The sequence below is a fragment of the Protomyctophum parallelum genome (assembly GCF_964188405.1).
Source record: "Protomyctophum parallelum genome assembly, chromosome: 13".
NCBI lineage: Eukaryota > Metazoa > Chordata > Actinopteri > Myctophiformes > Myctophidae > Protomyctophum > Protomyctophum parallelum.
The window spans coordinates 27,796,698-27,809,655 of NC_139708.1; the positions used below are offsets into that span (position 1 = coordinate 27,796,698).

Here is a 12,958-nt window from a genome sequence, read left to right on the forward strand (position 1 = left end):
ATTACAATTAAAAATGTTGTCACCTCCCCTTTACCCCATCACACACACCCACACCCTCTCTCTCTCTCTCTCTCTCTCTCTCTCTCTCTCTCACACACACACACACATGCAGACACACAGTTGGTTGCATGGTAATAGGGTCCCAGGGAAGCAGCCATTGCAGACCTCTATATGCAGCCTCAGTGTGAAGTAGGGCGAACGAGCAACACACACACACACACACACACACACACGCACGCACACACACTTTATTGCCCACTCACTGGCCGATGCATTCGTGTGCGTTCCTCCCTCTATGACGTTGACCACTGAAGCATCAGTCGTGCCCATTTGGAGAAGATGGGCTAGATGGGGAGAGGGAGGGAGAGGGAGGATGGAAGGAATGGAAGGAACATGAATGCACGCACACACGTAGACATGCACAGACGCACGCACACACACACTCTCCAGAGATGCCACACGTGACACGCCCCTATAGTGTTTCTATATCAAGTTGTCCTACAACAACTTCACAAACAGCCTCCAGAACATCACATGGTCTGTTCTGTTTCCACTGTACTTTGGCCTGGATAACACAGTGTGTGTTCACTGGTACAGTATACGGTTGTTATACTGGCACAATGTTTCAGTGGTCAGTGGCATAGATTTCACTGGCACAGTCATGGTACAGAATTAATGATTAGTAAAAAATACAAAAATAAAATCTGCCTTTACAGTAATAGTAGAGTACAGTATACCAGTAGTCTGACAGGAATTGGGAGAGAGAGATGCAGGGGAGTGACACGCAGCAAAGGTCGTCTGGATCGTGAACCCGCGAGCCGCCTGGACTCTGGGCCCAGAATTATCTTTGAACCCATTCTGGATACAGAAACATAGGTTTTTCAGAAAACTGTAGAATCTTGGCTCAGGTCTAAATGCATCAATACAGTAATAATTTAGCACAATGATAAAGTACTGCGTTCACCGGTACAGATTCCACTGCTTCAGTACAGTACAGTGTTATAAGTCCACAGAAAGGGCTTTGGATATAACGCTGCTGTCTGGAAGAAACCTCTCATCTGCATATTGTAACTTTTTCTGTGTTGATCATAATGCAGCATCACACAAAAATACAAAAGTAGCAGATCCATTCATCAGCGCTTGTAGATCTGCTACCTTCGCTAATGTTTAATTAGAATCCTGAAAAGAACAGATGGAGGGCTCCACACGACAGAGACGAGGGCTTTAAGCACACAGAGTTAATGGAGATAGTTCACTGACACTGAACGGTCACTGTTGGAAATTCAATATAAAGCATAATACAGAAGCATTTTATTATCTCACCCATTCTTGAGATAAGGGACAAACCTTTTTCAAACTAGATTTTTTTTTTTTTAAGATACATTCAAATCAAATAGATGTATTTGTAGACACAGGTCTCAACTACCAATCTTGAGAAGGAACAGGTTTTTCGCGTAACATTTCTTTCTAAAATGGGACATTCATGCACTTAATACCTGATTCATGTCAACTCCGTCAGACACACTAAAATCCCTTTTAATTGAATTTGATAATTTCAACAATAATATAAAGTCCTCAGTTATCTTATAATGGCTTTCAGTAATCAAGTTAAGTAATACAATTCTTTTAATATTGTTTTGTTCCAATATCACACTATTATGAAATATCCAATTTCTCAAATCCGTCATTTCAACCTTTATTTTCAATATTATAACATGAAAACCATGTAAAAAAAAAAAAGTTTGTTTTCATCTTAACCCTCTGTAGTACAATGAAGCCATTTTGTTTTTGCTTCATTTGTTAGCTAAACCTAACCCTAAACTAAAATAATAAACATTATTTTGGAATTCTTAACAAAGATCATATTAATGTCCTGACGGAGTGACCTCATTGATATCAACATTGTTTGTTTAAAATATCAAACAATTGAATGCTTGTCAGACCAGGTGCTCCACTGTTGCAACACATATAAACGGGACTTGGAAAAGGAGTCTTCAGGCTAAATCTGTCGACAATATTTTCTGATTAATTTAAGACTTTTAAAAAACCTGACGGAGTTGCCGGGAGACGTGGGACACACATTTGATATGAGATATCTAATGGAAAATATAAATTAAAATTAACTGTGTATATTGTTTGCTATGTTGTTGACAATCTACTTTAATTTGGTATGTATATTTATGTGATTGTGACAGTATTAGACACTTTTTTAGCAGTTTGAAATTGTGACCACTTGCTGGGGACAGGCTAACTACAGGCGTTTTTGGGTACAGTGCCTGCTTTTAACTAATTCAGATGGCATATGAAAACAATTATAATGAAATTAATGGCATAATAATACGCAACTGTATTACATTTGACTTTGCAAGTGCTTTTATTTTTATGAATTAATTTATTTTTAACATAAATAAGGCTCTTATGTGTGGGACATGTTTTTTCCACTTTTGTCCCTCATCTCAAGAATGAGTGAACTATATAGACTGGTGTCCGGCTGTAGAGCACCGAGTCGGTAACGATGGAAGTTGCAGCCCCACCCGGCTATGCCAGAGTACCCGCTCCACCTATCTGTCTGTGTCCCTTTTATGCCCATATATGGAGATTTCTGTATCTGTCTCTCTGTGTCCCTTTATTCCTATATAATGGAGTTCTGTGTCAGGCATGCCCAAATATGGAGTGTGGGGCCCTGTCCAGAGCCCGGGCAGAGGCCTTTTGTGGCGGTCCTGGACAACCGTAGGTCCGACCGACTCGACGTACAGTACGTACAGACAGACGTACAGAGACATGGGGCATTTATAAATAGTCAAAATAGATTAGCCTACACAAAGGTGTAATATATAATCCTTTTATTTTTACCTCTGAGGTACGTATAGTGTCCTGGATTGATAGTCGGCCAGAACCGCCAATTTGACCGATATGCCCATATATAGGCATATGCAGATCCGGTGTTCTGAACCACCAGTCCGACCGCTATGTTCATCAGTGTTGTTGCCCTAAAAGGGCAACCAGACTATAGTTCTTGTAACACTTTATTATTTTACTGGAGTAAGACAAACTTTGCCGCACTACTCCTCCCACAGTTTTGAGCCATATGTCGAATTGACCAGAAAAAATGTGTGCTTGTATTTTGCTAAGAGAAATGTTGTATAGTTTAATTTATATGAATTTATTCGTGCATTAAATCCCCCATTGACATGAATGGGAAAATGCGAAAACTCACATTCAAGTATTTTTTCCTCAGAGGCCGTAAGAGGTATATAGTTACAAAACCTCTCCGGTAAATTAATAATTACTAAAATGTATTAACTTTGAACGTTTTGGCTTATAACTCTTGCACCGTAGGTCGTAAAATCTAAATATCTTTCCCTGAAATCCTTGGGTCATGACACATCTCCCCATATAGGCCACGCCCATTTCCGTCATAATAGATTTTCCGGCATTTTGAATTTACTCCAAAACACACTTTTGAGACAAAAAATGCCACAAATCAGGAACGGAATGTCCAATCCATCCCACATTTGAATCACATGTCCCGGGTGGTTCATTCAACCAAGTTCCAAAAGCAATTCCATTTACATCCATAGGGGGCGCCGCAAATGCAAAAAAAACCTATATAAGCGACTGCGGCAACCACACAGCAATTCTTCTAAATTGCGACTTTTCTAGTTTTGATCGTTTTGATCTCGCCACAATAAACCAATAAAGTGAATAAACCTGGAGGAACATTGTGCTGCTGGCAGGCAAAATCACACCCACGGCTGTGGCACGCACCTCCACTCAAAGTGTGTGTGTGTGTGTGTGTGTGTGTGTGTGTGTGTGTGTGTGTGTGTGTGTGTGTGTGTGTGTGTGTGTGTGTGTGTGTGTGTGTGTGTGTGTGTGTGTGTGTGTGTGTGTGTGTGTGTGTGTGTGTGTGTGTGTTGTTTTACTATAGTTTTTTCGGTTGTGCAGAAAACTTCTGATTGGGTTTGGGCTCATGGGGGTTATTGAACGCTCTAGGCACTGACATTATTAGTCTCTCTCTTCCTCCTTTCCTTTCCTTTCTGCTCTCTCTCTCTCTCTCTCTCTCTCTCTCTCTCATCTCCCCTCAGTCTTTAGTCTCTCTCTTCCTCCTTTCCTTTCCTTTCCTTTCCTTTCCTTTCCTTTCCTTTCCTTTCCTTTCCTTTCCTTTCCTTTCCTTTCCTTTCCTTTCCTTTCCTTTCCGCTCTCTCTCTCTCTCTCTCTCTCTCTCTCTCTCTCTCTCTCTCTCTCTCTCTCTCTCTCTCTCTCTCTCTCTCTCTCATATCTCCCCTCAGTCCCCCCGTCCTGTACTCCCTCTCTCCACCTCTCTATCTCTCTAATTGGGCATATTTGCTGGTGTTGTTCGTTGCTGTTATACGGCCGCAGCGATCGTTTTTTCCACACGTGCTGAATTGGAGACCAGAGACCAAAATATTGGTGTGTGTGTGTGTGTGTGTGTGTGTGTGTGTGTGGGTGTGTGTGTGTGTGTGTGTGTGTGTGTGTGTGTGTGTGTGTGTGTGTGTGTGTGTGTGTGTGTGCGTGTGTGCGTGTGTGCATGTGCGTGTGTGCATGTGCGCGCGTGTTCTCCAGGGGAATGCATGGATGTGCGTCACAGAGAGCGGTACTGATTGATCGGACAAAGAGTTTAGCTGAGCCAGCCCAAACTGAGTCTCTCTTATACCGTTACAATGAGAATATAATACAGGCTATTTTCCCTCTCTCTCTCTCTCTCTCTCTCTCTCTCTTTCTCTCTCTCTCTCTCTGTCTAAAATGTATTTGGGCGGGCCTTGATGCCGTCGTAATGATTTTACTAGAGCTGGGACTCGATTAAAAAAAATAATCTAATTAATCAGAGGCTTTGCGATTAATTAATCTAGATTAATCGCATATCAATATTCAACCCGAGAACAGCGAGAAACCTTTTTTTTTATGTTTTTTGGTATCCCAGTGAATCAACGAATAGTGACTACAGGATACCACTCATTTTCAACATTTTACTGTCATTAATATACCTGTTGTGGAAAGAATAATAAAAAGTCACCCCATTCTGTGTTGCCTAGAACTGGAGGTCTGAAAAAAAATTAGTAACAGTAACAAGTACATCTCAGTGACATCACAAAGCTGTACTTACTTCATATTGTTACTGTTTTTTGTCAGACCTCCAGTTCTAGGCAACACAAAATGGGGTGACTTTTTATTATTTCCAGTTTTCAGTACTATAGAAAAGCGTCCAGTGAGAAACATTCCGCGGTGAAAATAAAGGTGCGATTAATTTATCTGTAGTTAATCGCGATTAATTTTTCTGTAGTTAATTAATCTAAATTAATCGCAATTAGTCCCGGCCCTAGATTTTACACTTGCTGAAAATAGCCAATCTGCAAGCTCACACCGCTTTGCGCTGTGAGCTTGTAGATCTTGTAGAGCTTGTAGATCTGCTATTTTCAGCATGCAACCAAGTGTAAAATGGAATGTACTGGATCTCTTGTCCACTAGTCCCTTCCTAACATTTTAGTCTAGTTTTTATTTGTTGACGAAATTGTCAATACATTATATTCAGTCTTAGTTTTAGGCATCATAGCTTAAGTTTTCATTTAGTTTCCATCAAGGTAGTCAACGAACATTTTTTGTCAGTAGAGCAATTTACAATCCATGGTGGAGTCTGAAAGGGTGGGTTTTCAGACTACGGCGGAAGATTGGGAGTGAGGCTGCAGTTCTGACAGTACTGTGAAGTGCATTCCATATGTTTGGAGCCAGAAGGGAGAACTTGTGGAGATGGTATAGAGTGATTACAGATGCTGCTGCATTGTGATCACACATTTCTGGAAAGAGTTTGAAAGAAAGAGAGTGAGGGACAAAGTCTCTCTGGTTGTCATTCCTGGATAGTCTGTCCTCGTATAGTTGCAAGTCCCATGGTTGCCATTTATTCAACCTTAAGATGAAAAATGTTGAGAATGATGAGCTATTGATTCTCTCTCTCTCTCTCTGCCTCCCTCCCTCCCTCCCTCAAAGCGATGCACACTGTGATATGTTTCGACAAGACAGGAACTACTTGCTGCAATAAGAACTTTATGATACACTTGAAGTAACTCGGCTATTACTCGTTTGGCCAATTATTCAGCCCATGCAATCGATGCTCTGAAGCCAAGTGCGGTATAGTGTGACATGACATGCGCTGCTCAGGTCTTCTGCCAGTAACAACTCTGTTGTGTTTTTTTGTTGTTTCCACAGTAACACCACGGAAGCAGGCGGGACCTACATCAAGAAGTGCTGCAAAGGCTTCTGCATTGACATCTTGAAGAAGATAGCCAAATATGTCAAGTTCACCTATGACCTGTACCTGGTTACCAATGGAAAACACGGGAAAAAGATAAACAATGTCTGGAACGGGATGGTGGGAGAGGTAAGGAGGCTTGCTTTGAATTTGCTTTTCTCTTTGTGTGTGTTCATTTAACGTGCATACAACGTCAGATTCTTACACTGTACGAGCACCCTCGTGCATGTGAGTGTACAGTATGTGATATGGGCCCAGCTAGGTCTCGATTAACGTTGGAACTTAGTGGAGCTTACCCATTTAGGCCTGACATCGAAATACATTTAAAAAAAATCTAAATCATTCTGAAATACCTATGTTTCTATATCAGTGGTGCTCAATAATTCACGTAAAGGACCCCAAAAAGTATATTTAATAGGCCGCCGACTCCCATCTGAAAATACGTTGTTCCAGGGACCCCCCCCCCCCCCCCAGAAGCAAAAATTTGAGTTAAAAACGAACGCTCTGAAAGAATACATACTGTATTCAAAGATTTGCGCCACATTTTCAAGGATTTAAAAAAAAATAGCAGATACGAGCTTGTAGATCTGCTATTTCTCAATAGCTAAAGCGTAACATAATGCTTAAAACACCAAAAGGGGTTCCCGGCCTGAATGGCTTCAGTAAGCTACAGGGCCCTCAGCTTGCAGGGCCTTGTGCGAGATAACTCTATGGGAGCAGCCTTATAACTCTATGGGAGCAGCCTTATAACTCTATGGGAGCAGCCTTATAACTCTATGGGAGCAGCCCTATAACTCTATGGGAGAAGCCTTATAACTCTATGGGAGCAGCCTTATAACTCTATGGGAGAAGCCTTATAACTCTATGGGAGCAGCCTTATAACTCTATGGGAGCAGCCTTATAACTCTATGGGAGCAGCCTTATAACTCTATGGGAGCAGCCCTATAACTCTATGGGAGAAGCCTTATAACTCTATGGGAGCAGCCTTATAACTCTATGGGAGCAGCCTTATAACTCTATGGGAGCAGCCCTATAACTCTATGGGAGCAGCCCTATAACTCTATGGGAGAAGCCTTATAACTCTATGGGAGCAGCCTTATAACTCTATGGGAGCAGCCTTATAACTCTATGGGAGCAGCCCTATAACTCTATGGGAGCAGCCTTATAACTCTATGGGAGCAGCCTTATAACTCTATGGGAGCAGCCTTATAACTCTATGGGAGCAGCCTTATAACTCTATGGGAGCAGCCTTATAACTCTATGGGAGCAGCCTTATAACTCTATGGGAGCAGCCTTATAACTCTATGGGAGCAGCCTTATAACTCTATGGGAGCAGCCTTATAACTCTATGGGAGCAGCCTTAACTATGGGAGCAGCCTTATAACTCTATGGGAGCAACTCTATGGGATCAGCGGCGATAGTGCTGGCGGTGTGCGTGTGCTGAACGCACGTGCGGCACTCTGCACAAATCGAACGTTTAAAGGCTTAATTCAAATGGCATTAATACCGGCAATGTGTACTGAATAAAAACGTAAGACTATAGCCTGGCCCAGCCAGCCTGGTCTAGAGGGGCAGAGTCAAATTAGCCAGTGGATCCCATTGGTTCACCGATCTGTGCGCCCGCCCCTGCCCTCCTTCTCCTCCTCCTCCTCCTCCGCACGCATGCACGCACACACGCACGCACACACAGAGATTCCCATCTGTAGCTTTTAATTATAACACAGAGACATCGTAAAGCAGCTGCTTCAGCTCAAAGTTAACCTTAACAGATTATTAAACATAAATGCTCTTTAAATATAGAGAGGGAAAATAATGTCATCTGTGGCTGCAGCCGTGATGTGCTTAAAACCACTTAACCCCTTTTAGTTGACTGGAATCCCCCAGGACTCTCTATACTGGCTCCTGTTCTCGCTCTACACTACTCCCCATGAGCCCACACTATTATCTGATGAAATAGTCGATCTAAACTCAGCACACAAAGTTTGGAAACTTATCTTTGGGACATTATTTATCCACTTTAATAATACCAATTGGTGTTGTATCTTATATCATTTTAATCGCTGATTAGTCACCTTTACAACGAGGTATAGCATGTATGGATCAGACATTCCTTGACTGAGTGACACTGCTAAACGTGTGGGTTGCACCCACATATATTTTTGCCAAAATGTCTGGTATTCAACCCTTAATTGCTTTGAGTTGTAGAGTGGATTGGATGAGAAAAAACATCACATATTGACAGATTTTTACACTTTATTAATTTCACACTCAGTGTTATTGAACTCAGTAGCGGGTGGATGATCCAAAAGCAGCTTGGCACCACCTTCTCATGCTGGGCACATTTTGCTGTGGGACATGGTAACCCATTCCTCAGCTGAAAACTTTTAAGTTTTGAAATGGTACCAGGGCTGACACCCAAATAATGCTGCCACTCTGTATGCTGGAACACCAGCTTGCCCTGTTGCACGGGCCTTGTCCTGAAGGGACAGATGTGGCGTCTTTCCCCCAGTGTTGCTGCTGCTTGGAGCATAAAGAAAGAAGAAAGAAAGTGGCAGGACCCCCTGCTTATGTGCCTGGCACACACCTGTGACTGAGTGGCACACACCTGTGACTGGCACATGCACACCTGCCGGCGCCATAGAGTATATATATATCTATAGAGAAGACACCCGAGTTCTCCTCCCATCCACTTGCATTGAGTTGCTCAAAAGTGCATGAGGCGGATTCACTCCTTCCTGGTAGGAACAGAGTGCATTCTGGGACGGATTGCAATGGTGAGTGGCCCCAAACACATGAACGCGCTGCCGTTGAACGTGCACGAGCGTCGTCCGTCGTGAACGTGTACAATGATAGTCAACGGACAGCGCGTTCATGTGTTTGGGGCCAGGCTGCAATACCTTCATTCGGCCACTATGTCCATTTCGCCTCAAGATTTCCTCTGGGTGCCTTCTCTATAAATATATATACTCTAAGGCCGGCGCTCAGAACGAGAGTGAATGCCAACAGAACAATATTTCATTTTGTCAAAATGTTTTGGGGGTGCAATGAACCCACACGTTTAGCAGTGTTACTCATTCCAGGAATGTCCGATCCCTACATGCTATACCTTGCGGTAAAGGTGACTAAACACTGATTAAAACGATATAAGATACAACACCAAGTGGTATTATTAAAGTGGATAAATAATGTCCCAAAGATAAGTTTCCGAACTTTGTGTGCTGAGTCTAGATCGACTATTTTAGCAGATAATATAGTGTAGAGCGAGGACAGGAGCCAGTCCAGGGGGATTCCAGTCAACTAAAAGGGGTTAAGTGCTTTTAAGCACATCACGGCTGCAGCCACAGATGACATTATTCTCCCTCTCTCTACAACACCAATTGGTATTATTTTAAGTTGTGAAATAATGGACCAAAGTTCCGAACTTCGTGTGCTGAGCACAAGCTCACGACGTGTTGCAACGCAGCGTATTGTGAGGTTGTAGATTAGCCACTGGATTGTTTTCCCTATATACGACGGGGACGCTATAGCAGTTCACGTGGTCAAGCTTCCCGCCCTGCGTGTTTGAAGTGTCATCCACCAATCGACATCAGCACAGTGCATTGTCCAGGGGTGTGTATAGGCCAGTGGTTCTCAAAGTGGGGTCCAGTGTCACCGCAGGGTTCCTTAAGGGGGTTGCAAATGGACCTTTAACAGGTCTTAAAGATGGAGTGCCGTGATTTTATTCCACCCTAAAACATGATCATTAGGTCTTATTGTTATATAAGGTATATATATTTTTTAAAGTGTACAGTATTTGTTATAATGTTGTTTTTATGTGGGCACGCCCACCAGTTAATTAAGTATGCCTGGTTTGCCTGGTGGGTGGTGATGGTTGGTGATCCACCTGAACTGAAGCCGCACCCACAGCTGTAGTTGTATGATAAAGGGGGAGGGCTTAGGGGAGGGGCTGATAGTGTGATGTCACTATATTACTGTTTATTTCATTGGCCCGTTTGACTGTCAAGGGTTCAGCCCTCCAGGAAGAAACCCTAAATACAAAGTTAATACACCATTGCACATACAAACGACTCCAGGGTGTCTAATGAAGTACTGTCACCTCATAGACACATGAAAAACTGGAAAAATACAAAAAGTGTGGCACTCCCTCTTTAAAATACACGTCACTTATTGCTTTCCCTGAATTTTTGAGAACCATTGGCATATAGGCTGAACGAAAGCTCTTCCATTGATCTCTTCTCTTATGGGGGTCCTCAGCATATATTGTCATTCTGGGGGTCCTTGACATGAATGAAAAAGTTTGGGAGCCACTGCCATAATCTACTACTACAGGAAAATAGGAGGTGCCCCACTCTACCATATACCAACACCATGTACTGTAGCAGGGTATTAGAAGAGAATATATAGGGCCCTATTTGTTTCCTTTCTTCTTCTTTTTTTTTGCTTCTTTTGTCATTTAGATTCAGATTAATGCCAGCCATGTGACGTGCATTATTGGACACGCGTGGCTGCCGAGGCGGGGGTCAGTAACAGGTCACCGTCATGTATGACAGACCCTTTATGCAGAGCGTGCTCACGCATGTCACTGTCTCATCATCACAGCTCGCGGTGGAGGGCGGGATCGAAAGCTACTTTGCAGACAGCATGGATTGTGGAGAATGCATTAGTGTGTACAATAGCGACATATGGATGTGCCTCCAGAATTCATTGAAATTGACGTGTTATTTATAGGATTTCCTTCATCATTCAAGGTTTTTTTTTTTTCTGACACATCATACTGGAAAATACATTTATTCAACAATATGTCCATTTGATGGCCTAACAACAAATGTAGCATTTTTAATTGTATTTTAGCATTTTCGCCCCAAAACATAAAATAACCAAGGGTGTGGGGGGTAGAAGAGCACAAAAGAAATATATATATACTTTTGACATCCTATGGCTACTGTACTGGGCTATACTGTACCGGATTGTACTTTTAATTTGTCTGTAGTGACAAAAGCAAAACAGAAAATAAGAGAATTAATATAAATTGTGGTATACCTAAGAGAACTAAACGCTCAGTCTAATAATCCTTTTAAGAGCGCATGCGCAGGATGTCGGAGTAAGACGCACATTTCACCGCTCCCATCAAACACAGTTTATTATCCTATTTTAGCCCTATGCATCGCTCATCAAAAGTTATTTTTTCGTGAGTAAATCGAAGCCTCTAACATAGCCGTCATGTCGGGAACGGGGAAAAAGAGAAACAAACACCCCAACGTGAGTGAGAAGCCGGCGAGTGACGACGACAACACAGCCGCCATTTCGGGCCCTGTGACTATGGCCCAAATAGCTGCATTGCTAGAGGCTAGCCAAGACCAACAAAGAGAAGCACTCGCGGGGGACATTAAAGCAGCGTTTACCACCCTGGAGAAGAAAATAGACAGTATGAAAGCCACTGTGGTCGACCAAGGCAAGAGCATAAGGAGTCTCGAAACAAATGCCGAGACGATTGCACAACGTTTTGAGCAGCTTGAAGCGGCTAATGCTAAGCTACTACAGGACAACGAATGGATGAAGACAAAGCTGTCCAGTCTAGAGGGACATAGCAGGAGGTCCAATGTCCGCGTTGTGGGACTACCAGAATCGTTGGGGGAGGGGACACGTCCAACAACCTTTTTCTCTCAAATGTTTATGGATGTTCTGGGAGCGGATGTGTTGCCAAAACCCCCTGAACTGTGCAGAGCCCATCGCACCGGTGCTGCTACACCCGGCTCCAAGGATAGGCCTCGCACCGTCCTCGTTTGCTTTCATCATTTCCAACTCAAGGAGCTGGTTATGCGGGAGGCACGTAAGCGTGGCTCCTTGGAGTACAACGGCCACAAAATAAGATTCTACGAGGATTTTACAGCGGACGTGCTGCAGCAACGCGGAGAATACAAAACCCAGATGGCTGATCTCTACAAAATGGGTCTCCGTCCGTCTCTATTATTCCCTGCAAGACTACGCATAAGCCTTCCGGGCGGTGAAAAGAAGTGGCTTCAGTCTCCCCTGGTGGCCACAGGCTTCATCCAGAACTACAGAAAGGACTCCGGTCGTGGTGGCTCTACATCTGATGGTTAGCCACATAATAACACTGCCGTTTGTTTGAGACTATCGGGACGCGCCGGAACATTGGGTCATGACGTGAGTAGATCGAGAGCATTCTGGTAGACTGGTCGCGCATATACATGCACCCCACTTCTGATGGACATTATATTTGTTAGCCTACTTATTTCATTGTATTTGTTTTCTCTTTTTCTTTCATAGACTCTTATTATTGTTGTCATAGTATGTATGTGTCCTTGTGTATGCTTGCGCTTCTGTGTGTGTGTGTGTGTGTGTGTGTGTGTGTGTGTGTGTGTGTGTATGTGTGGGTGCTTGTGCGTGTGTGTATGTATATGTGTATAGTTTGTACTGATAGATATTTTTATTTTTATTTTACATCATCTTCTCAAGCGTTGTGTATTATTATTGTTATTATTTTCCCACTTATGAACCTTCTACCATATTGTTTATTTATTTAATTTTCTATCAGTGATCATGCTGTTAGCTAGGGTCAAACCTCCCTTTTGTTCTCTTTCTTTGTGATCGTGTTGTTTCTATTGGTTTTGTGGCGTGCATGCATGACCGATCTGGCACAACGAACAACATCATTAATTTGTTTAAACGTGT

General features: G+C 42.9%; 1 protein-coding gene across 1 annotated transcript in view; it reads left to right on the top strand.

The window, feature by feature from the left end:
• Positions 1 to 12,958, top strand: part of grin2aa (glutamate receptor, ionotropic, N-methyl D-aspartate 2A, a) — a gene marked incomplete at its 5' end in the record, with an annotated part of 266,870 nt that overhangs the window by 201,986 nt on the left and 51,926 nt on the right. Inside the window, 1 exon segment of the mRNA XM_083780155.1 lies at positions 6,223 to 6,394. Within this exon segment, the coding sequence (XP_083636281.1) occupies positions 6,223 to 6,394 (172 nt within the window).